This window comes from Glandiceps talaboti, chromosome 3 (genome assembly GCF_964340395.1).
Source record: "Glandiceps talaboti chromosome 3, keGlaTala1.1, whole genome shotgun sequence".
NCBI lineage: Eukaryota > Metazoa > Hemichordata > Enteropneusta > Spengelidae > Glandiceps > Glandiceps talaboti.
In genome coordinates, this window is record NC_135551.1 from 25,738,847 (window position 1) to 25,766,002 (window position 27,156).

Genomic DNA, 27,156 nt, shown 5'->3' on the forward strand with positions numbered 1-27,156 from the left:
GTTGTTTTATTTTGATTGTGATGTGTGATTGTTAAAAATCTTCATTTCTTGGGATAGAAGTGACAAAATGTTGATTAGAAATAATTAATAAAAGATACATTTCAATAATAATAATAATAAAATGTATATGAACACAAAAGAAACTGGGAGAGTCCAGCAACACTCAAAGAGTTTCCAAAACTTCTAACTAGCTTTTGTGCTGTTAACAGTGCAACATCAGGTCAGTAAATATATTGTGTGTGTGTGTGTGTGTACATATATATATATATATATGGGTATATAATTAATGATTTTCGGTAATTGGGTAATATCTTGAAGTATGCAAGTAGGCGGTTTAGCCAGATTATATGTGAAATTTGTCACTTTGACTATACATGGAGTAGATAGTTATCATAGAGAACATTGTTATGATTATTTTTTATGGGATCTAAACTATCCAACTATCACCATGAATAGAATAATTTTGTAATGGGCTCAAAATTCTGTTTGTCCATCCATAATATGTCATTTCTTTAACATGCAACATCCGATAGCTCGTATCTGGCACAAAGGTGACATTATATGGTATATATGCACCCCACTTTGTTTCATGGTAAATTTTAATTTGACTTAAATGTGGTCATATTTGTAGTTAATAATCGACAGTTACAATTGTTATATAACTCAAGAACTACAAAATACACATTCAGAAACCATTTTACTGTAAACCTTGTCAAACTAATTTACATATACTGAGAAAGTAGTACCTCAAACTAACTAACTGTTGAGACAAAACTATGTCGGTCTTCGACACTCTAGAGGAAGCATAACTTTTAATTATGTCAACTTTGTGAACCTAACCTTCGTATACTGAGAAAATGGTACCTCTAATAAAAAAGTTAGCTATATGTATATATATCATTCAGTAAATACTTCCTGGTCAATAATTGTCACTGCATTATGTCTGATTAATATTTTGTTAATGAAGTATTGTAGTTTTACATGACAGGTGGTGATATTTATTTACAGCTGACATCTGTGTCTTCATGGATGTATTAGGGAAGAAGTAATATGAATGCGTCTTTGATGCTTTGTACTAAAGACATTATAAATGTACTTAAGACAAATTGAGTGCCCAGGAGTTTTGAACATCAAACAAGATTTTTCAATGCATGATGGTGAAGGCTTAGAAAACGTTGACCTGCTGTGACTATGACGTCAATTGCACCTGGTAAATATGTGCGATCTAAGCATGTTTGTTAGGATTTTTACGAATCAGAAGTCAAATTCATGATTATATACTACTCGCATTTGGTAGGGATCAGTCACATATATATCCCTTGTGGGGTATGTATTATTATGGCCATTTCGCATATAGGTAAACATTTAGCAATTCTTGTTGATAATGATTTGTAACTGCTCTCTTGTTGACGCTTGTCAGTATTTATTTATTTATGTGTTTGTTTCTTTGTTTTCGTAAACATAACTAAAGCCTGAGTGCCCTGTGCTTACACATGATATATCTGTGGCGGTTTTAGCGGAGGATCGAGAGCGACGTGGCGAAACGTGCCGCTACAGTACTTCATCTACCCATTCATCATCAGAGCATTCATCAGTGCATTCATCATAATCCTTCTCCCCTATACACCAATGGTGTCTTCAACGACAGCCCACCCTAACTCTGGACGGAGAGCCAGGGATTCAGTGTCCTGAGAGACACCCATAAAACCACCGATGAACTTCATCTTGAATGATTCATCAAAGTATTCCCAGATGTACGGTGCTGCGGATAATCCACTGGGGATAATGTCAGTTCTGAGTCCTCCTCGTCTGAATGGTTTCAAGTCTTCTGACCATTTACTCAGCCATTGGTTTTGAGCAAAGACAGTATACGTGGGACCCCGTACTCGATCAAATGGTGCTTGTGGATTGAAGCTTTTGTCTCCGAATGTTTCATAACTGATATATGGAAACAACGTTACAATCCAACCTGTAATGTATGTTCCATCAGATTCATCATTCATCTGTAATCAATCATCAAATACTATGTCAGAACCCCATGACACGCGAAAGCAAGTGTGTCGTACTCGGGGTATTTGGATTCCCGACTACATTTGCACAAGTGCTTGCAGTGCTCTCTGCGCCCGTACTTTCACGAGAGTTGCGAGTAACATCACAAACTCGAGTGCAAATACTTAACATTACTTAAACATGTAGTTATGAAGTTGGATCGACGTATACACCCCCCCCCCCCAGGATAGTTGCAACATTGTCGGTAGAGGAACATATAGGTTTATCTGCATTTATGGATGTCATCACACACAATTCATACTATATATTTGGATTTTGACATATTAAAGACGTTTTCTTAAGAAAAAAATAACAATGTTTTACAAAATCTAGAACCACGTAATTAGAAATCCCTGGAATTAAATCAATATGAAACCTTTAGGTTTCCTGACATTAAACATTATTGTTTGGTAGGTCTGTTATGTATCATATACCTACTTTGTATATACTGGACCAGAAGGATTTGTCTACTTCACCCTTTGATGCATTTATAAACTGATCCAAGACTGGAAGCAGATGTGTAGTCCACCAGCCTAGATCGTAGTGTGCTAGTTTAGCTGTTCTCTCTCTGATAGAAATCCAGTCTTCTGTTGTACCCTCCAAGGTGACGGAAGGTATTCCGCAGAAGCTCCACATTGTGTACTTAAAGTAGGACTTCATGGCCTCCATTAAGACAATATCAGTGACTGCCTTCTCCAATGGACCAGTGGTAGTGAAGTCAGGAGTAATCAAACTGTAGGTGTTATCTCCAATTTCGTCTTTGATCTTGTCAGAGAATTCAGAAAAAACCTCAGGCCAAGGATTAGTAGCGGAACCCTTCACGAAATCATCTCTCCTCACTCTAATCTCTTTCTTTCCTTCATGCTCCACAAAATATTTTCTCATCTTCTCAGCATTTTCATTGATGTGGATTGATAAACCTTGCATGATACACAACCAAATCATGTCAGGACTCAATACAATGGGATAGTGGTCGTGAAAGGCGTCATGAACAGATGCCACTAAAGCATGTAAGTTACCATGACTGACAATATTAGAATTGCCATAGAAACAGCTCTCAACTTTCTGCTTGAGACGAGGAGTTACACTTTTCATGTAGGACGTTGGTGGTATCGGTGTTTTACAAACTTCTACATCAGAAACCGGGAAGGTTACACCTTAGTAATAGAAAGATAACAATTTAAAATTAAAATTCAGACAAGGTTTCCACAAAATTCAACAGTATGTCGCATGCCAAGTTTATAATTTCCAGCTATGCGAGAGAACAAATACATAAAGAGAAACATTTCTATGAGTTCATTGTCTGGTTATTTGAAATGAAAACGATTTATGTGATTTCAATCATTCTTTGACAGTTATCTAATTTTGTTTAAAGACTGTGTTCAAAGAGCAGTCGTAATATATTTCATATAGTTACAATGGATTTACTTATTTAATTAGTCCCCTATGCCTTATTTTAGAAACAGTTAAGTTTTTTTTTATTTGCCGATGAATCATGAAGTACACCAGTCTATTACTTTGATAACTTTTTAAAAAAAAGTGGGGATGAACTTTTTAATGGTTTTACAATCGTTCGAATAATAAAGGTTTAAACCTGACACATTACAACTAAGTAGTTTCTATGGCATGGTCATTATTGCTATGGGTGTGTAATGTTGTCTAACAATGTAGAAATATACTAAAATGCTTGAAAATTGCTTTCTAGTACACAGACTGCCTCTGAGATGTACATAGTTACCTTTATTTTTAGTGATATTTGTGACCCCTGGCAATGTCTTAGACTGTTCCTCAATTCCCTTATCTCTCTTCTTGACTTCATCATCCACAAAGTGGCAGTCACTCAAAGATTTATCATCCAGCTGAAGTACGAAACATCAGACATATACAAGTCATGTATGGGGAAGACAATGATCCCGTCTTTGCAAAATATTGTACTACAGCGGCATTCGAGGTTTCGGCTTACGAAGATTGACACAAACTAATAAAACTATTACTGTTAAATGTGGCAGATTACACATGGGTGATAAAGGTATACCTCTGTTACAACAACCTTCGACTGACCCTGGCTCTAAGCCTGTGCTAAAACTACCTACTAACAGCCAGTTTCTCTATTGATCAGAAGTGTAATCTTTCACTCTCTGGTGTTTAAGTGTGTTTAAAGTATATGCATCAGACACTTCAAGTTTACTACATGTGTGTGTGTGTGTCATATCCAATATGTGTAATGGACAAGCCTGCCTTGTCCTTATCAACAGTTTGTTTACAATTAAACACCTCGGAGTGAAAGCTTAGACCTGTGATCAATATAGAAACTAGCTGTCAGTACGTAGTTTTAGCACAGCTTGAGACAGGTTTAGAACCATGGTTGATAGAAGCTAAGGTTGTTGTATATGGCTAAACTAACCATGTAAGAACATGAAGAACGACAGTGTAAACACTTGAAGTCGTTGGCCCTGAATGGGTTCAGATAGCTACACTGGGCGCTTGCAGGAAAGGAATGTGATACTTGGCATGGACGGATATAGAATTGTAAATTTATTTACCTGTCAAAATCACACTTATTAAATGAATAGAACTCAAATGATACAAAAGGAAAATACGTATAATTAAATTTACTTTTAGTGATATTCATTTTATGGAACTCGAAAAAGAAATTAGCAATGTCGTACAGAAAGATAAATTTACTCTATATGCAATGGAATCGCCCAAATAACGCAATGCTTTCTGCCTAAGCAGAACCCCTCTCCAGAGAGTCTCATGGAATCCCATAACACATCAGAAGCATTCCCTGCTATAGAGATGCATAGTTTTTCTTCGATTATTTTTTTGGTCTACAGGCTAAATATAACAATATTTTGGCGTGAATACATATTTCCCCTACCTTTATGGAAAATCATTTTACAGTATAGAGCGTGTAGTGATACATTTACAGTAGCAAGATTCGTGTGATAATTTCTTTAGGAAAACAGCAATCCACGTGTTCCCTGCACGTTATTTCCCTACACGTTATTTGACAACCTTTAGTATTTAGGTATTTTCGAAAATAACCCTTAAAAGGCATTGTGCATAGAGACTTTGTCAAGAGGTCAAGCTAAGTTTAATCATAGACATTCGTTTGTTGACTATATCTTGAGTAGGACTAGGAAGGATTTTGTACGAAAACAAATATGTTGCCCATCTTACCTTTTCTTTGACATATTAACCATGTGAACACGGCTGGAATAGGACAAATTTGACCGTAAAACGTTATTCTTTCGAATGTCTGCTAATCTGCTAATCATGATCAAAGTTTCGCATCTGACGAGCTTCTTTTCAAAAAAATGACAAGGTCTGAGTAAATTATACCCTTTTTAATAGCTGAGGTGACCCCGTGGGACTATATGAGTTCTTAGATACTTACTGACATATTCTCACAATGCGCCATTCTGTCAAAACCAGCAGTCAGTTCTTCCAAACTCAGACAACTAGAAAACCAGCCTATGTCCGTCAAATGAAATGTGTGAACCCGGAAATATACTAGGAAATAACATTTGTTGTTATCCGGCGTAGTCATGACGCCACTTTCTAAAATACAATTAAACTGGCTAATATCAACACGGGTAGAGGAAATCCCATATATTTCAAACACTGTGTCAACATTTTAACAGCTAAAGGGTATAAACGAGATCACCAATATTTGCACAGGTGGAATTTTGATGTCAATGCAATCTCACTGAGTAAATTATTAACCTGGATTTGATCCGAATGTGAATAGTATCCTCTGCCCCCTGCCCCTCCATTGAAATATGAAAAAGTTGTCATGAGTTTATACGAATAACACCAATCTTTCAGTCAATATATCTATTCAGTCAGTTAATATCAACATAACAAGAAAGTCAAGCAAACAAACAATCCACTGTCACACTTTGGCACAGGTCACAGATATGACACATAACATTCCATAAATTAATTGAATTCACAATTTAATTAACATCTCTCCATACAGATTTCCAGTTTAAACATTATCAAACATAGTTTCATTTAAACTTAATTTCAAAATCTATATTTTAAAGACATTTTCCCCCTCTTAATGTGTCAGTTAATATCAACATAACAAGAAAGTCAAGCAAACAAACAATCCACTGTCACACTTTGGCACAGGTCACAGATATGACACATAACATTCCATAAATTAATTGAATTCACAATTTAATTAACATCTCTCCATACAGATTTCCAGTTTAAACATTATCAAACATAGTTTCATTTAAACTTAATTTCAAAATCTATATTTTAAAGACATTTTCCCCCTCTTAATGTGATCATACATATAGAATGAATGAATCTATGTACTTTAGACAGTGATGTATGTATGTATGTATGTAGTATGTATGTATGTATGTATGTATGTATGTATGTATGTATGTATGTATGTATGTATGCATGCATGCATGCATGCATGCATGTAGGCAGGCAAGCAGGCAGGAGTGCATGCATGCATGCATGCATGCATGCATGTATGTATGTATGTGTGTGTGTGTGTGTGTGTGTGTGTGTGTGTGTGTATGTATGTATGTATGTATGTATGTATGTATGTATGTATGTATGTATGTATGTATGTATGAACCTTTTCATTATGAACATTTCTTAACATGCACAACCTGTGACGTTATCCCTAAAAATATATTTTCAATACAGTACATGCTATGCTTCACCAGATGTCCTCTAAGTCAATGTGAAGTTCCAGTGATAGTACACAACAAGTACTACTCACACATCCACATTGAGTGTTTCCCTCTCTTTTACTCGTGTGGTGTTTCACAAGAAAATACAGTTTTCTTCTTTTGGCCCACAAGAACTTCATCTGTTTTAATTAAAGGGCATAACTGTGCTTCATTAGAATGAACATTTCATAATAACAAATGTTTAATGTCTCCACAATGTGTTTGTAACACATAGGTTAGTGTCTAAGAAAATGTAGGCTTACAAGTACTGCACACAAGGTATAATAAAGACAGAATTTTGTACTTTGCAAGGAATACAGCAACACAATATTTACACATCATTATAATATCAGTTATGTTCACAGCTTACATATACATGTATTTAGACTGTTCAGTTGAGTTCAATATGAGTAACATAAGGGGCCTTGCCATTCCGAGTCAACAAAACACTAAGCAAGTTAATTTTTCTAATATTGAAAATAATGGCAATTCTGAATATTTTGTGTCGTATTTTGAGTACAGCAGAACTGATGACATAGTCACGTTTTTGTGACATACAAGAACCAGGTTATAAATTCCCTACTTTCTGTTTGAGAGTGTAGAACTTGGCTTACAGTTACACATTGTATAATCCTAAATAACTATGTTATGGATATACATTGTAATGTGAAATAAAATGACAGAGCTATGGAGATGTGTTGGTCCATAACAATGATAAGACCCCTAACTTGAAGACTGTTTGCATCCTCAGGCAAGGTTGGCTCTTTATACTTCAAATGTTGGGTCATATATGAAAGAGTGGATTGCCTGACATTACACATCTTGTTCATGTTTGTGGGTATTCAGAGTGCTTACCAGTCATAACGTCCCCGGGTCAAAACGTCCCCGGGTCAAAACGTCCTCGGGTATGACCAAAATTTAACCAAGAGACTTGACTGTGTAACAGTTTCCGTTCCTTCCCTAAAACACGGTCAAGTATCGATGCCCATATTCCGAACCATTTTCTGTTCGTGATTTACATTTGCCAGTGCATACTACTTTCGTTCATCACGATTAACTATATTTGCATGATGTGCTAAATACATTGATCAATCGCAGCATTCAAGTATTTGAAGCGTATTAGCACTTGTGTTAGCCGATCCATGGGAGCCGCATAAATGTATTTTGGGCACCTGAGGTGGGTACGCAGTCACATTACTGTATTGTGATGTAAGAAATAGTAAGAAATAAGGATATAATGTAACACACACACACACACACACACTCACACACAAATAGTTTGGGTCGAGGAAAATGGAAAGACGGGGACGTTTTGACCCGGGGACGTTTTGACTTATGGAAACCGGGGACGTTTTGACCCGGGGACGTTTTGACTGGATACCTTCAGAGTAAACCATAACTTACACGACATATTTCCAGTTAAATGTATACTAAACCAGTCCCTCAAATATTGCCCATAAAACGTGAAAACATTTCCGAATTTTATTCTGATTCTAACATGAATGTATAGGAGGTTCATTGAATAGTCGGTCCACTGTTCTACAGTTTCCAATGTATCTTTCTATCCTTTGAATGGCTGTATACTCTGTACACAGTTCTTTTCAATGGGAAGTAATGAAATGCAACATAGCTAGCCACATACTGTCACACAGTACAAACTATTGCTAATGAGGATTATGGTATGATTTAAATTAATATCAAAAATTTGGGTATATGTTTCAGTATTGATTTGCATTGAGCCTGGACCACAGCCCGACGGTGTATACATGTACAGTAATAAGTCTTTACAGTGACTATGGCAATTGAAATCCAGTCATACTGTCCTCAAGTCTGCTGGTGACAATGAGTGGTTCATGTATTAGGCACAATACTAATGTACAGGAAATTGTCTGGGTGACTTAAGTGTTCACTTAGCCACTGTATGGGTGTATCAAGTGGTGGTTCTATTCCCTGAATACATATTTTAAATCCAGGATTTTCTGCTACTCCGACATGTTTCAGTAAATTTCCCAGTGTAACAGGCTCTCCGTCATCAGTAACTGGCCGAAACAAACTCTGCTGCGATGGTTTATCAACTTGGCAAATACGAAATGGAATGAACTTGAAAGGTTCATCTGCAGTGTGTTCCATAAGTCGACGATTTATTGCCCAGAATTGATCAAATTTATCGTTTTGTAGTCCCATCCATAGTTGTTTGTGGTCTTTCTTTTGCATGCCGTTGATTACCTGACTGCGATGTTTCAGACAATCGGCTTCCTTCACACTCGACATGAAATGCGCTTCGATGACATCTTTGTTTTTGCATCGTATTAGCTCTTCTTCCGGGAATTGTTGGAAGTGAATGGTTATATTCCATGGTAGAGCAGCTCTATGGGCGTAGAGATCAAACAGAACACCTACTGGTATATGCCACCTTATCGGTTGTCCTTCGTATTCAAACCATACCTCGCCAGCATTTTCTTCGTCAGCATATTTCTTGAAATGTTTCTGCACCTTGTCAGTAACAAGGGTCAAATAGCTTTGTCGCGGAACAAGCATGTAGTACGGTTCGGGTTGTTCCATCGCAGTGACTTCGTCTGGAGATAAACTAAAAGCGATCGGGAGACGCCCCTCCCATATGTCTCTTAGAATTTCTCGATCATCCGCCATATCCTCTGAGTTATGACCGACAAAAAAGAGACACGAATTCAGTCAATCGTTTCACGAGTGTGAAGCTACCATCATATTCATATTCATATTCACTTTCAAAAGTTGACCCCTAAGCTCAATCTCAATATGATGATGGCTTCACACGTTCATCATCAGATTCGAAGTCTTCCGAATGGGTACGAATGCGAGTTCGGCAAATCACATAAAACCGTCATTGGCAGGTTGAAATCATGCGATTGTGATTACTTTTCACTTGAATTGCATGGATTTGCATGCTCCCTTTTTATTTTTGCCAGAGTATCCAATTTGCTCCATGAATTACTGTTGTCATGGACCATTATTTTTTAACAGCAGCAAGTTCGAATCTGTTGATGACAGTCCGGTTGTTGGTGATTTCTCTACTCACATCGACGAGCGAGCAAGCATAGTTGAGATCATGGAAAGGTAAATATATCAGTCGAGTTGATTTCTTACATTAGCTTTCATAAGATCAGTTGTTACTTGGCGAAAACATTCGTGGTCTAAGGCTTTCGTCACGATCGAGGTCTCATCACGGAAAGTAGTTGTACTTTGCGGGTTGCAATACTCCCATGATCTTTGTTTTTGTTTACAACTTACAAGCAAATATTACATCATGTAGTGGTTGATGTACTAATACTATACTTGTAATTGTTCAGTTCCCCTCAGACCAGTGTTTTGGCCGTAACTAATAGTTACTATTAGGACTAACCTATATGAAAGGAGCCAGCTGGTCCTTCATGTAATTATCTGAACATACCTACAACTTGAAAAGTATTGTATTTTGAAAATGTATGTTGATTCACAGACAGTGGAGCACTGTCTATGGTTGATTGTTGCTCTACATCATCATGTTACCCTTAAAGTTCAACATACGCGATGACCACTTAACAGTATTGTTGTGTGTACATCTACGATCATAAAGTTACATTGTAATGATTCCATTTTGTAACCGCAAACAACATAAACATGATTTCTTCTTTTTGGTGCTACATTAGCTGGTGAAAATCCAATGATAAGAACAATGCTACAACTCAAACTGAACTTCCTGTTTTTGTATCTGCTCACATGAATGAATTATTTTCATTCATAGCATAGAATGATTTTGATAAATTAATCAAAAAGATTTTAACACATAGATAATACCTCTGAACTGTTCGACTGTAATTCTTGTATGCTTTGGAATCTAACTCATCACGAAGCAGTTTCATAGCACACATTTGCACTTTTTCACATTTTTCAATCACTTGACTGAAGTATTAGAATGACAGAAGAATACCATGAAATCCACATCATATGATAAACATACAAATTATTACATTATACAAGATTTCTGATACTAATGTGGCTATTGTATTGGTGTACTGTTATTTTATACATACTTTGAAAAAAGTTTTACATTTCAAATATTATCCTTATTTTTGTAGAATCACTCAATGGCATGTTCTAAACAAAACTCTATGTACATATTTAATCAATAATCATCTGATAACGTTTCATGCTGAAATATATTATAAGGAACAACTACCCTGAATAACCTGATAATGAGAAAGGAATTTCATGTACATTTTTATTATATGTCACATATGTTGGACCACCCCATTATGCATTGTTTTGTTCAGTTTCCATAACAAGTTCAACTACTAGGCTTCAAAATATTTATGTATACTAGTACATTGACAGATATCACTAAGTCATCAATAAGTGAGAAAGAGGGAGAGGCAAGAGAGTGGAGGGGCAAGGGGAGATATATTAAAGGGAGGGAGGGGAGACAGACAGAGAAACAAGTGCTTACAGTGAAGTTACACTCTATGTAATTTCTCAACCAAAGAAACATTGTAATGTTTATTTATTACTACAAAGTTGTTCTAAAATCATGTCACATTCAGTTACATAGAAGTAAAGTAGTTCTGGAGGAGTGTGTCCTCAACAAAGACTTGTATTTTTTCCCATTAACCAGTCAAAATTATAGACAAACACTGTATGTGCAAAAAAGCAGAATTTGGTTTTATTAAGGATTGGTTTCATTGAATTAATAGATGTCATATTTTCTTGCCTTTTTCAGGAATCAAGATGTACCAGAGTTACTGGTTGTGCAAGATGGTTGATTTGTAAAAGTGTGAGTGCAGCGAGCCAGACTAAAGCTATTAACTAGGGTAGCAGTAAATTATAATTTATTATTGCAGATATAGGTCATAAATAATAGGACATTGATGTAAGTCTATGCTCACAGTAGGCTCATGTTTCTGATGGGAAGGATTGAGAGAGCTAGCGAGGGGGGGGGGGGGGGGGGGGCTCCCGCAGTCATTTGTACAGACTTCCAATGTCTCTACACTAGCTTAGTTCCAGGATTATGATCCACATGACAAAAACACCACTGGAATCATTGACTCATGTAATCTAGCAAATGTAAGAACAACACTTTTGTTTTTTAGTCAGTCTCTCTTTGTCCGCTGAAATCTTGCTTTTCGCAGTAAGATGTCCATGTTTCTGCTAATTTCAGTACAATATATGCTCAAATTGCCAAATGATATACCATACACATGTACATACTGTATATAATGGCAAGATACATTTCAGGAAACATTGTAGCCATGTATATTTTTGTAATAATGTTATTGTTGTTAAGTTAGCCAATATAAGTCATGTAATGTCAATACAATGCAAGTATTGACAAGTATCGAGCTGGTCTTACTTTTATCATTGTATTTTTAAATCATTTTTTATATATTTTATTGTGAAGCGGTTTGTTATTGTTTTAATGGAAGTCGCTATAGAAAAATAAAGTATTATTATTATTATTATTGCTTATTTTAAATAACACCAAGTGATGCTTAAGATTTTTTAAATATTTTTTTATAAAACTTTAAAATTAATATCAGTTGTGTATTGCAACTTATTTTGTTAAGAAATAAATTTTCGAAAATGAATATTGTATTGCTTGTATTTCTGTTTTGTGGGTTTGTGATCAGTATTAACCTCCAATGGGCGACACTCAAGAGAGTTAAATCACAATTGGTTCCCTCCATCTGTCTTTCTATGCATGCACTGTCATTTCTCAGTCTTTGCACAAAGTTAACACATTATATGGGACAGATGCACATCAATTAATTTCATGACAAAGTAGTGGTCATCTGATAAAATAAATAAATAAATAAAACTCACATCTGGGCTCTCAGAAAACTGTTGTTGCCACTCTTGATTCTCTTATGCAAACTCACTGGAGACGGTGGGCCCACAAATATTTTAGTCGTAATTAAAGTAAGTGTACATATGTGATTAGGGAACAGGGAACTCAATGATCACATGACCCTTTTGATTCAAGCTGAAGGTCATAGTGGAACTTCAAGGCCATCATAATTTGTTTTGCACTTTCTCGAAACTTCCCTGAAACATTTTTGAATACTGAAATATGACTGGTAAAGCTGAAAATCAGTCTGTAAAAAGCCAAATGTACATACATTTAGAGAAATGTGAAAACAGCATTCATTTTGCATATGAAGTTGTTTTGTAGCAATAATCTGTTACCAAGACAACTGATGTCAATATTCCAAATTACACCAAAATATTAGTACATGTATACTGGATATTTGAGAATCCAAAAGTGATATAAGCATGGCAAAATGTTTTGAATGCAAGTACCTCTCTGTGTGTATATGACTTATAAAACAAAGTTGCCAGAATGTTTAGATATTTGGTTTGGATTGTACAGGGTATTGTACTGAGTGTGTACAGACTGGAGAAATCATGTTTAGGTGATCCACTTGTTTGTTCTGGTTCTCAGTACCCAACCAACCCAAATTTTCAGTTCCCACATCAAAATAAAAAAAAAATACTTTTGTTTTCTCCCACCCTTAATATTTTGCGGAACAGCAAGAATAAACAAGAATCTTGACTTGTTGATGCCATTTACATGTACATGGGGTGGTGGTGGCAACATTTGTTCACAAAGAGCATTTCTTTCATGGCGGACAGTATGAAAGCAGGGGGCTGAAATTGGGAATGGGCTTGTTACCAGGAATCCCATAAAAGTAAGATAGAGAGGAGGAAAAGGAGAGCCTGAGAAACATGAAAAAGATGATTTTTTATTCTTTATCTTTTTTAAAAATTGACTTACCGGCCCATAGTTGGCATGAAAAAGTTATGAAACACAAAAAATAGGGCCACACTTGTATCAAAAAGAGTGATTTACCATGAAACCAGCCAATGCAAGGTCATCCAGTATGATATTACATCACTCAAGTCAAGGTCTACACACACCTCATGTAAGGTACAATACAAAACTATAGTGCCATTGCCTGACTGGTGAAACGTGTGTTGGTTGTTGGCGAGGATTTTATTTAGGTTTTCTAGTTTGGAAATGTTCATACCTATACTCATGATGATCTGATAATACTGAAGCACTTAAAATTTTAAAAATGTGATATTTTATCAAAAAAGTTCAATTTGAGGAGTACTGGGCAAATTAATCTTAAACTTGACGGAAAATTTTGTAGGTGTGTCCAGGTGAAGAATCATTCAAGCCAATAACACCTTAAAAGCCTAAAATGGTATTTCTTGTCAAGAGGCTAAAACTACATAACTAAATGCGTACATGTAATTACATTAAAATTTTGTCAGAATGTTAGGGAGCAATCTAGATGAAGAAAACTGTTGATGAAACGAATACAAAATTGTTTATATACTATTTCTGAGATCTTATAAAAAAAATGTGCAACTTCAAAACTACCTGGCAGATATACATATTCAATTGAACATCCTGTTCTGATAATAACTTGAATTTCAATATTAGTTATACACAATGTCATTGACACTATTTTTTTAAATTGTTGTTTCCTATTTTTCCCCAAGTGTGTACATTTAAAATTAAAGAGTGGCCATTTTCACTAGTATTTGTCACAGAATCATACTGATAAATCCAAATTAGTTAATTAGTGTGGCTTTTATTTATACATTAACAGTAAACATATCTATGGTATTTGTTGATATTTTGCAGTCTTGTTGTGTTCAGAAATAAACTTCCAGATCCACTATACATGCAATTATCCTTTAATGACTTTCTATTCCTTTTCCAAAACTTACTCCATACTTGTCTGGGTCTGAAAAGTAAAAGAAAATTTATTGACATCAACATCACATGAATGGATACAATAGAAGAAAGTATATCACAACTATTTTGTAGAGTATACAGATATATGGGTAGTAATACACCCTCTGTTTCTGTAATTGGTATAAAAGACATATAATCTCCGTTACACTGTAATGATTGGTTGCCATGATGGTGTTATTTGGCGTAGTGTAGTTCGTAATACTATACAGTATCTGTATAGTACCTGCCACGACTCACCATAGAGAGTTATTAGGGTTAGAAACAACATGCAACAGTTGGCATCCAGACTAGGTTTGGCAATGCTTACTTAGGGATCAGAGGGTTGCTTTAGTATAGATCAATTCCTAATGATTACAACTTGTCCTGGCAAATACCGCTGACCTGAACTGAACAAGTACACGACGTAGTATTTGTAAACAAAAACAAGTACATGTGCAAATGGGAGTATCGTATGCACAACTACTTTCCGTGATGAGACCTCGATCGAGACGAAAGGCTTGGACCATGTGCACGAATGTTTTCGCCAAGTAACAACTGATCTTATGAAAGCTAATGTAAGAAATCAACTCGCCTGATATATTTACCTTTCCATGATTTCAACTATGCTTGCTCGCTCGTCGATGTGAGTAGAGAAATCACCAACAACCGGACTGTCATCAACAGATTCGAACTTGCTGCTGTTAAAAAATAATGGTCCATGACAACAGTAATTCATGGAGCAAATTGGATACTCTGGCAAAAATAAAAAGGGAGCATGCAAATCCATGCAATTCAAGTGAAAAGTAATCACAATCGCATGATTTCAACCTGCCAATGACGGTTTTATGTGATTTGCCGAACTCGCATTCGTACCCATTCGGAAGACTTCGAATCTGATGATGAACGTGTGAAGCCATCATCATATTGAGATTGAGCTTAGGGGTCAACTTTTGAAAGTGAATATGAATATGAATATGATGGTAGCTTCACACTCGTAATCGTTTCTTGTATGTTTACTGAATATGGCCGATGAAAGGTCACAGGTCAGACTGTGACGTCTCTCCCTGTACATATCGCCCTCTAGTGGACATATATCTGTGTGAAATTGTGTACTTGTTTTTGCTTTTCCAACACCTTTTTTTTGCGAAATATGGAACTTTTGTACAATATTTCGTATTGTGATTTTATCATCAAATGATTTTTTTTAAAATTTAAATGTGCGATTTCAATTCATCTTGATTCTATGGATTTGATGTATATATATAGAGTAAAGAACTTGAAGAAACAATTTTTGTCTAAATTCCAAAATTTCATTTCAAATGAATAGAACATATATATGTATGGATATATATATGGAGATGAGACACGAAAAATCTTCCAAGGAACTGGTGCCAGGCTACATCTCACATAGTATTTTTTGTTTACATTTATACAGGACTTTGTTGATACTATAAACCATGAATATTCTAGTAAATCTACTGTACGTGCATTCGTTGCTTTCATTGATATATTACCTATGGCTAATGTAAATTTCCACCAAACCAGACTTAGGATTTTCTATTAGGCAACATTATGTTTTTTACATCTCGTGTGAAATAGTGACCTGACATAATTGTAAATAGTCGGGGGAACACTAACTGGGAAAAATATTTTAAAAAGTTGACCACATATTCACAGTGAATAAGCATCTAAAAACATTTGAAGATGAAGAAATATCTCCCAAGGAAATGGTACCAGTTTACATCTCGCATTGTTTTCTGTTATAAATTGCTTAAGCAAAATACAGGCAATGTCCACATACACACACACACACACACACACACACAATTTTACGTTTTATCTCATTGTGAACACAAATAAGCAGTTTTGAGTTTGAATATTCCTTGTTTTATCCGACATTGATGTACGTACATATGTATGTATGTATGTATGTATGTATGTACGTACGTACGTACGTACGTACGTACGTACATATGTATGTATATATGTATGTATGTATGTATGTATGTACGTACATATGTATGCATGCATGCATGTATGTATGTATGTATGTATGTATGTATGTAAGTACATATGTATGTATGTACATACATACGTTCGTGTACATAAGTACGTATGTATGCATGCATGCATGTTTATATATGTGTGTGTATGCATGCATGCACGTATGAATCTAGCATGCAGGTATGTATGTGCATGTGTGTATGTATGTATGTATGTATGTATGTGTGTGTGTTTATGTGTATGTATGTATGTATGTATGTATGTATGTATGTATGTATGTATGTATGTGTGTGTTTGTATGTGTATGGATGTATGTATATATGTATGAGTGTATGTACGTACGTACATACATACGTACGTACATATGTATGTCCGCATACACACACACATGCACGCACACATATGGATGCATGTACGTACATTGCATGCATGTAAGAATGTAAAAAAGAGATTTTAGCAGATTATAGAAAACCCCATCTGGTAAAGTAACTTACACAGAATGTTGAGAAAAGCAAGTATGCATAAAATTATAAATGAAAGAAATGACATGTTTTATTGTAATCTACGTGTGAAGACTATAAGTAAAAACACAAGTTACAAATAGTGGAATAACACATACACTCGGTCGTGTTGTATGATCTGATTTCTAGCACTGTGAATTCACTCTCAAGAAGCTAGAAGTACAATCACAGGAATAACTATTTTAAAGCAAGAAGTCCTCTTATACAATCTGTATATTTTTATTTACGAACTGAAACAAAATTTAAACAATTTAAAGTATGTAGACTATCTACGGAATGGGAGTGCTGGGCCTTTTAGTGATTTAATTGTTCTCCCTGTACAGAAATATGATCACAGGCTTCACTTGTAACGTCTATGCATCACCTTTGATAAAGCCTACTGCCCTCACTAGAATACCTCAGAGCTCAAAATTAACAGTAGTCCGGTGTCCACAGACTACCAATTGTTGTCATCCGGCTACCATAATTTGCAGCTGGTAGTCCACTTAGGCTATCACTGAATATACAATGATTTACAGGATGCAAGATTTACAGACATACAAATATTTAATAACACACATATTACAATAGAGGAACTATCTTTTCAGTTCAGGAATATGGGACTATTGGAGGTGGGTTTTAGAGGGTGGTCAGAAATTGACGGGGGGGGGGGGGGGGGGTTATGGGCCTTGTGCAGAGTTATATATATTTAACAGGACTATGACGTATGTCGAAATGGTACCAGCGAACACATAATTATACATCACTTCCCAAGACTTTCCTTCATCCAGCTGAGGGAAATATGAATGACATATAGTGATTTGTCACTGTGACGTGAGAACAAAAGTAGTGGCAAATCAAGTATGTCATAAAAGTATTTTCCAAAATGACTGAAGAAAAATGTTGGGAAATATCACTATAGCTAGACTAGGTTAAAGTTTGTGAAATATCAAAGAGCCACTCTTGAGAATATAGACATTTTCATAAAGTATGGGTTCTCAAGATGCATTATGTGACTGCTGAGTGCTTATTCCTTTCAGTGAAGGACAACTCTCATGAATATTCATTATGCAACCATGAATATATTATTTCTGCTGACTCCCATGATGCATTTGCCCATAGCAAAGATATCCTATAAAGTCACAAGATCAACTTGATGTTTCTCTGAAATCACAAGTAATTGTAGGTGATGTAAAATCATGAAATGACTCGCCAGAATCCATTGTTATGAAAATCCCCTTAATCTCTTAGCGTGGGGTTCCCCCTTACATAAAAATAATGCCATTATCAAAACATTTAGACTCTTTGAACAGCCGGCTGAAAACTGATGACAAGTCATGTTGTTATTAATTGAAATCAATTCCATATTTTCTGTTCAAACATGTGCAACATGGTTTGTATGTTGCATATTAATGTCCAAAATGCTAATAATGCTGTAGATAAACATAAAATGTTGACTTCCATCACCTGAAAGATATTAGAGTATTTCTCAGAAGACACTCGTCATGTTTACAGATCTTCAACTTGTCATTCATTATCATCTTGAAAAGCTACATCTAGTTTGCCACTGCCGCTAATAACATCTATCAACATGTGTTCAGGTATTTCCGATCCTCTTACTTGTAGCGTATAGCAAGCATTCTCCACTTTCTTCAGACTTTGCCTCAGTACAGTCAGTTTTCGAGTGACTTCTCTGGTGCCTAGATTACCAAATGACTGGTACCCTTCACACATACACTGCATGAAAGTGACAAGATGAAATGGTGTTTTTGTATCTCCGTTACCGATGCCATTGATGCAGTGTCTCATCAACTCTCCTCCTAAATCAGCTATACCAAGTATGTACTCTGTCGGGGGTACAAACACACAGATTTGCCTTTGGGGCGGTTCGTTTCCATTATCTACCTTTTCAGGTTCTTGGTCGTTTGTTTGTTGATCATCCGTCGTTGGTGAAACATCCTTTTCCGGGGTCTGGTCCTGATCTGATGGTGCATCGGCATTGAAAACTAAACCCTTCTGTATTTCATCCAGCGTAACCATTTCTCCTGTCTTCAAATATTTCCAAAATGAGACCGATTCAATGTACTCCTGCAGCCCAGGGGAGTACGCTCTTACGAATTGATACGGATCTTCCCCTTGTAATTCTGCAGCGATCTTCCTGAAGAATTTCTCGTTCACGTCTTTGATTTTGGTTTCTGCTTCGTTCAAGATATCCTCCCTACTTGCACTGTGTACTCGATGTAACAGAAAAATGGTTCTCTTACTTTCAATCGTGATGTCTCTACTGAGTTTCACCAGACGTTCATGTTTGTCGTGTTTGTTGTCAAGTTGTTCCTGGAAACGCCGAAATGATTGAATCACGAAAGAATTTTCATCCACGGGCTTGGTTGGTTGCTTATCTCCCTGCTGACTCTTTTGGTGTCTTGGTTGTCCTCTTCTATTGCGCTTAACAGGGCCTCTAGATGTTGCCATAATTGTGGATATTTACTTCGAAAATCTAAGCCGCGTGTGTGTGCTGACCTTTGACATTATAGCCCGCCCTCGCTCAGTTCATTACGGAGAGGCCCTACAGAAGATACACGGCAGACGAATCGAAGTTCAAGGAAAACTTGCAGTGCAAATTCATAGTTTCTTTTCGGAATCAGAGGGCTCAGACTTATTGGTTACGTTTGCGAAAACACACACACACACACACACACACACACACACACACACACACACATACATACATACATACATACATACATACATACATACACACATATACACACACACACATACATACATACATACATACATACATACATACATACATACATACATACATACATACATACATACATACATACATACATACATACATACATACATACATACATACATACATACATACATACATACATACAGCAAGCTTGAACAAAACTTACTTCGTAACACGTGTTACTTATCAGTGGTTTATGATGGCACCTGTATCACCTATTGTGGTGATGAATTTGTTCATGGAAAGATCAACAATAGAGTAATCACAAATCAGTATCAACAATAATGAATGTTTGGCAGTATCAAGAATTGGTGAGTGTATGTTTTTCTCTATGCAAAATAGTCACAATACCAAATACTGGTCCGACTGTACTTCCGATCCATTAGTTGGATCAGTAGACGGTTTACACTCACTTAGTCTCACTGCCAGACTCGTGACTATCGTCCCTAATCTTCTATGACGAGCGTCTTAGCAGCGAGATGAGAGGGATCTGTTCGCGGCTGCGCCGCTCGGCATACAAAGCTTAGGGACGATAGTCACGAGTCTGGCAGCGAGACAGACACTCACTGTGCAAACCTGTGAGTTTGTTCTAGGATTAGCTTAGCAATATACAAATTAATGCAGAGCTGGTAAACTTTGATGATAAAAAACAATGATAACTGTCAGAAATAGGCAGAACAGTGAGAGGAAACAATATGACAGCTATATTTAAAAAGTTTATTTGAAATATAGAGAAAATAAGAAAACAATATTAGAAATCCGCAAAATCGCGAGAACAAAACATTTATTAGTCACACAAAGGATGAATCGAACCATAGTCGTAAGTGCAGTTAATCTAATATACTTACATTTTGTCTATAAAAAATCTCTAAAAAACATTTTCATTATGGAACGATGGAAAAGCTATGTTGATAGCCTCTTTTAATTGTTAGTGATTGCATAGAACAGACTAAACGTCATCGATGACAGAGACGGATTTGATTGGTGGGGGTGGGGGCCCGAAATATTTTGCTCATGATTTGAATCAAATTAAACCTCATTTTACTGAGTAAATTTAAAGATTTCTAGCGAGCCTCAATTAATTCTACATTCTATATTCTGTGATGAGTTGTAGTGGGGTTACTGTATAATTACACATTGAAATTACAATAATTACACATTGTGTGCAGCCGGAAACTTTTTTGGGGGGGGGGGGGACTACGAAAATTTTAGGGTTCATTTCGGGGGTCATGACATTTTTGAGAGCGCGAGGGGGGGGGGGATGACCAAAATAATTTCTCCACAGCCCCCCCCCCAGCAGTAAATTATGTCCCCAACCTAAGTAAAACGATGCGATGTATCTCCGTGTTCAAAGTACATGACGTTGTATTACGAGGCGCGCAATGCATCTTGGAACCGGCAACAAATTCATTCAGTGACAAAGGACTAGGATGATCTATGTACATCCAAGCATATCGCATAGGGATGTGCAGTATTTCTCAGATTTCTGTTTTATATAACATTTTTGACGTGAATATATTTTCAATACCTTTATAGTATAGAGCGTATATTGATGCATTTTAAGTAGGATTCGTGTGATAGTTTCCTTAGAAATTGATATGAAAATGATAATGAAATCTACATCGAAATTTACAAATTAGGAAAAAAAATAATTCAAATTTGGTTCCCTTTCTATCATTACCGCGTGTTACAAATTAAAGAAGTATTTACACGACTTGAAATTCATTTGTAACAGTTGATATAGTTGCACGTACTTTTGCGATCTGGAATTTTTTAATTTGATAATGCAACTAGCTAAAAATACCAAAACTCTATTCTATGAATAAATTCAATGAATACATTCAATAATCAAAACTCAATCAATCAATCAACCAGACAAATACATTTATATATAAAGCTCCGCACTCCCAAGAACCGGTGTGTTCAGAGGAGCTCAGAATGTTATAATAATGTTGGGTTCTTATATAGCGCTTTCCCACACCGTACCGTGTTCAAAGCGCTTTACAATTTATTACCCCTGGCTCGGCCGGGATCAGAACGGCACAACGGCCCTTTAGTCTTCCTCAACTCCCCAGGGAGCATACAATCCATTGCAGCCATTTCAGCGCATACGATTAAAGCCTTCACATTGCAACCTACACCCTACCAGGTCCCCAATTATACAGCTGGGTTGACTGAAGCACAGTCGTGGTTCAAATCTTGCTCAAGGACTTTAGCTACTCAGAAACAAACCTGCAACCTGTAGATTCCAAGCCGGTCACGCTAACCATTCACCCATCATGACTCCATGCGAAACAGGTTTTCAGTCTCAGTAAGCTTGCTTTCCATTATCAATCAATCAAGGCTAGACCAGACGACTAGTGTCAAAAATGAAATAATTCGTGACTTCTGATAATATTAGAATATAACATTAACAAATATTTACGTTAGAAACTCATCAACATTCTTATGTTATTTACTAGAAGTATATTACTCGGATATGCGGCAACGTAACGACGATCGATCAGTGAAGTGTGCTCCCCATCTCGCGGTGTGCGAGATTTCACGCGATATTGGCCTGCTATCATTCCATCTATACTATCTAGTAGGTTCTGTAGCACAAAAATGACGTCGTCTTCATCGGCTTTCCAATTGTGGGTACATTTAAATTCCTAGGATTAAATGGACAAGAAAACGAAAAGGTTATTGTAGCACATGCAACTGATATTTGCAAAGTAATTTGTTTTACCCGTTAACTGATATCAGGTAGTGATATTGGACTTCTTTCGTTTTATAATTAACAGTATTTTCAAATATTTGCATAAAAAATAAAATATTCATGTGTGTACGTGGGAGAGGTAGACAGAGAGAGACGGAGAGAGAGATAGACGAGAGATAGAGGGAGGGAGGGAGGGAGGGAGAGAAAGAAAGAAAGAAAGAAAGAAAGAGCGTGAGAGAGAATGAGAGAGAGAGAGAGAGAGAGAGAGAGAGAGAGAGAGGGGGTATATGGGGGAAGGGAAAGTGTGTATGTGTGTATGGGGGGGGGTTGATAAAAACGAAATGAGTTTCTTCCATATATACCTTCGGGTTCTCTTACAATTTCACTGCTACCTGCCTCTCCTTCAGTATCAGCATCAATGCCCTCTGCTTCGATGGTGAGAAGTTCTTCAAATTTCTCGATATTAAATGGCTTAAATTGCAAATAAATTTAAGAAACATTGGATTGACATTATTACTCATATTAATATATGTTACTTGAAACATGCATGTATATATATATATATATATATATATATATATATATATATATATATATATATATATATATATATATATATATATATATATATATATATATATATATATATATTATATACATGTGTGTGTGTGTGTGTGTGTGTGTGACTGCACTGGACGTGAACTTAATCCGACTGAGGAGGGTGTATTTGAATTTTCAGTTATGAACTTGAATTCGAGGAATGTGTATGTACACCTGTAAACCCGTTATATCCGAGGTAAAGACTGGAAGCTCATGATGTTGGATGTGAGTAAGTGTAGACACCTGTACATCAGACTATTCCGACTTATTTGGTTAATTGGTGTTACAATCGATTTAATTTGACATCACTGGAAGTGTGAGTCTCACTTAAGTATTTTTGTCTCTGAAGAATAATACAGTATGGTTAGGTAAGGACAATATGAAGACATGCACGATTTAGCCCTGGCTTCAATCCCAGGTTGTAAATACCTTTAAAAACGTAAATGTGTCGACGTCATCTGCAGGATCATCATCTTTGTTATCGTCACCATCACTGTCATCATCGTCACTCACCAAAGACAAGGAGCTTTTGTGTGCACTGGCTGAACCTTGTAGTTTGAAATGTGACACGTGATCGCCATCCTCTGTACTCATTGCATTCGCAGCTACATCTGGTGGTGATTTGACCGTTATAGAGTAAATTATTAAAAGTGTAATTCACAAGGGCACATGCCATCGTCGTAAAATTTACACATCTCTTTACAGTACTGTTGTAAACAACAAATAAAATGCACTGGCTTGCGAGGATTCAGTGATCAAATTATTCTAATTTTGCCGATGACACTTTCTGATTTGAGCGATTCCTTAATAGTACTAGAACTTGAAAAGATTTCATATTAACTAAAAACTGCAATGGCTTCAAAGATCACCAAATCGTAAACTTATCTAGTTTCTGTTATACATGAATATTGAAGGTTTAAGCCCTAAATATAAAAGATTGTCGTAATTAGTATTTTCTTCTAGAGTGCACTGCATTCCTTCATCCCCATCAAACTACGTGGCTGTGCATGTATCTACACACACACGTAGCCCAGCGCCGCTGGCATATAAATGTGCACATGGAAGGTATTCTGTATGTGCAATTAACCCAAATGATACTGATGTACACCGAGTAATTTACATGGTGATTATGATGGTGGTGGTGGTGGTGGTGGTGGTGGTGGTGGTTGTAGGACAAACCAGCGTGATATCTTACCTGCTGATTCAGTACGTTGCTGTGATCTCACAGTATGAATCAAATACCGAATTCTATCATCTAAATCACTGTTTGGTATTTTGGTGAAATCATCAGGAGTTATGAATAGCTCTGATAAGTTTTGACGAATTTCATTCATCAGTTTCAATATTTCTACACTGAAAAAGATAAAAAGTAAGTTGATCATTATCAAACGAACTAGACAAGCTATAGCTATACAAATATGAGTGGAAAATGATGGGTGACGTTGTTTAACAATCTAATAACATGATATTTTGTATTCACTTGTAAGTTTGGTGATTTTTTTTTCAATTTTAATGACTGAATACCCAAGAGCTTGCCATTCTGTGTTTTTATACAATATTATAATACTAATATCTAATATATAATAGATATGTATATATATATATATATATATATATATATATATATATATATATATATATATATATATATATATATATATATATATATATATATATATATATGTGTGTGTGTGTGTGTGTGTGTGTGTGTGTGTGTGTGTGTGTGTGTGTGTGTGTGTGTAACGAGAGATAGGGGTAAAGTAGGGGTATAGAATGAGTCTGTGTGTGAGAGTGAGGTTACAAGGAGTCACTACTTGTTACTCAGAATTTCCCGTCATTCCACAAGATGCACAGACAATACAATATATATATATATCAGATGGTTATTTTCTGTCTTTTGTACGTCCTGTCTTTCTGACATACGCTCTAGATGTTTACACCATCATTGGTTTAGCTAGATAAAGGTGGGCTAGTCGCATCGAAACGTTATTCTGCGCATTTTGGGATAAGTAAGGCTGACTTCAAAACTATACATCCACCTGATCAACGAGTCATTTTATTCACCATATATAACCCCCCCCCCCCACACACACACACACACACACACACACACACACACTTCGCGCTCGCTGAGATTATTCTCCTGTAAGTATAATTAAAGTCTATACCAACATAGAACTACAGTGTTAAAGGCCTACTTTATTGGTGTGTCATCCGGGATATGATATGGATTGCCACGGAATCGAGTGGTTGTTATCTTTCCATTTTTAACAACAACATCGATACCATATCGATGAGGTAGGAATAACATCAACATGACGATGGCAAGGACGCCACCACAGTCAGGAGGTAGCACAGTGATGCCATCAACACGACAGTACTCGTTAGATGTATTCCCTACAATCAAGAATATTGGATTTGAAAAAGGATACAGCTTTAAAACAATTTTATACATCTCAACACGATGCAATATGGCCAATAAATAATATGTCCTAGCTCAGACGACCAATTGCAAGTCTGAGATCATAGTGACTGTCTGAGATCATAGTGACAAATCAGTGAGGAGGAGGAGGAGGAGGCTTCCTAAAATTGTAAGTAATTTTAATAGTATTATGATATCTACATGACTCACGAAAAGTTCAAAGTTCATAAATATTTACCTTGTAAAGCGACAGCTACAGCAACATGGTCCACTTCTCGTACCTCACAGGCAAAACCAATTGGATTTCGCCATCCATCCAATATGCCTATTGTAATATAATATAATATAATATGATATGATATGATATAATATGATATGATATATGATATGATATATGATATGATATGATATGATATGATATGATATGATATGATATGATATGATATGATATGATATGATATGATATGATATGATACGATACGATACGATACGATACGATCGATACAATACAATGCAATGCAATACAATACAATACAATACAATATAATATATACTATACTGTACTATAATGTAATGTAATACAATACAGTACAGTAGTACAACACAGTAGAGTACAATACAATACAATATACTACAGTACAGTACAGAAGTACAATACAATGCAATGCAATGCAATGCAATGCAATGCAATACAATACAATACAATACAATACAATACAATACAATACAATACAATACAATACAATACAATACAATACAATACAATACAATACAATACAACACAACACAACACAATACAATACAAATAATAAAAAATATATCTCACAGGTCATTGCGTCATATTTATCATCTTCATATTCCCAATGAATTTGATATGGTTGCCGTGGTCTTGACATCTGTATCTGAGTTTGCCTTGGTCTCATCTTGTCCTGTATTTCTGTAGACACTTGCAAATAAAAAGACTTTCTACAAGCTTCTCCATAGTGGTTCACAGCGTGTGCTTTCAAAGGTACATCATGAATAACAGAATTCTCGTGATCCATGCCGTCTGTCTTCTCAAATTCCAAAAAGAGTTGATTCGAGGATCCTGGGTAAAATGGAAACATTATTTCTTGTGTGAATACTTGGAATTAAAAATCAATCGATAATATATCTGCCGTTGATTTGGAATGTTATTAAGTAATTATTGGGAATTGTACCTGTTGTTACCTCTAGTACCAAAGATGACCCGCTTAGGATCACTTGGTACTAGGACATATATTCTTACCTCTAGTACCAAAGATGACCCGCTTAGGATCACTTGGTACTAGGACACATATTCTTACCTCTAGTACCAAAGATGACCCGCTTAGGATCACTTGGTACTAGGACATATATTCTTACCTCTAGTACCAAAGATGACCCGCTTAGGATCACTTGGTACTAGGACATATATTCTTACCTCTAGTACCAAAGATGACCCGCTTAGGATCACTTGGTACTAAGACATATATTCTTACCTCTAGTACCAAAGATGACCCGCTTAGGATCACTTGGTACTAGGACATATATTCTTACCTCTAGTACCAAAGATGACCCGCTTAGGATCACTTGGTACTAGGACATATATTCTTACCTCTAGTACCAAAGATGACCCGCTTAGGATCACTTGATACTAAGACAT

The 27,156-nt window shown here is 36.1% G+C and overlaps 4 protein-coding genes across 4 annotated transcripts in view; all 4 read right to left on the reverse strand.

The window, feature by feature from the left end:
- Positions 1-8: 8 nt before the first annotated feature.
- Positions 9-5,543, reverse strand: LOC144432769 (uncharacterized). The gene is made up of 4 exons (XM_078121046.1): positions 5,450-5,543; positions 3,788-3,908; positions 2,488-3,206; positions 9-2,003 (listed from the first exon to the last, which is right to left on the reverse strand). The coding sequence occupies exons 1-4, from the start codon at positions 5,471-5,473 to the stop codon at positions 1,620-1,622; spliced, it is 1,248 nt and encodes a 415-aa protein (XP_077977172.1). The 5' UTR covers positions 5,474-5,543; the 3' UTR covers positions 9-1,619.
- Positions 5,544-6,711: 1,168 nt separating this feature from the next.
- On the reverse strand, positions 6,712-9,456 carry LOC144453901 (autophagy protein 5-like). Its single transcript, XM_078145254.1, has one exon. It carries the CDS (start codon positions 9,399-9,401, stop codon positions 8,604-8,606), a length of 798 nt encoding a protein of 265 aa, XP_078001380.1. The 5' UTR covers positions 9,402-9,456; the 3' UTR covers positions 6,712-8,603.
- A 9,083-nt stretch (positions 9,457-18,539) lies between these two features.
- On the reverse strand, positions 18,540-19,494 carry LOC144433282 (translin-associated protein X-like). Its single transcript, XM_078121589.1, has one exon. It carries the CDS (start codon positions 19,482-19,484, stop codon positions 18,540-18,542), a length of 945 nt encoding a protein of 314 aa, XP_077977715.1. The 5' UTR covers positions 19,485-19,494.
- A 2,405-nt stretch (positions 19,495-21,899) lies between these two features.
- LOC144432940 (uncharacterized) overlaps positions 21,900-27,156 on the reverse strand; it is an 8,751-nt gene continuing 3,494 nt past the window's right edge. The window contains exons 4-10 of the mRNA XM_078121251.1: positions 26,320-26,580; positions 25,732-25,818; positions 25,270-25,468; positions 24,267-24,424; positions 23,501-23,682; positions 22,834-22,942; positions 21,900-22,424 (exon numbers count right to left, since the gene is read on the reverse strand). Coding sequence (XP_077977377.1) covers positions 22,417-22,424; positions 22,834-22,942; positions 23,501-23,682; positions 24,267-24,424; positions 25,270-25,468; positions 25,732-25,818; positions 26,320-26,580 — 1,004 coding nt within the window. The 3' untranslated portion in view covers positions 21,900-22,416. The remainder of the gene's footprint in view (positions 22,425-22,833; positions 22,943-23,500; positions 23,683-24,266; positions 24,425-25,269; positions 25,469-25,731; positions 25,819-26,319; positions 26,581-27,156) is intronic.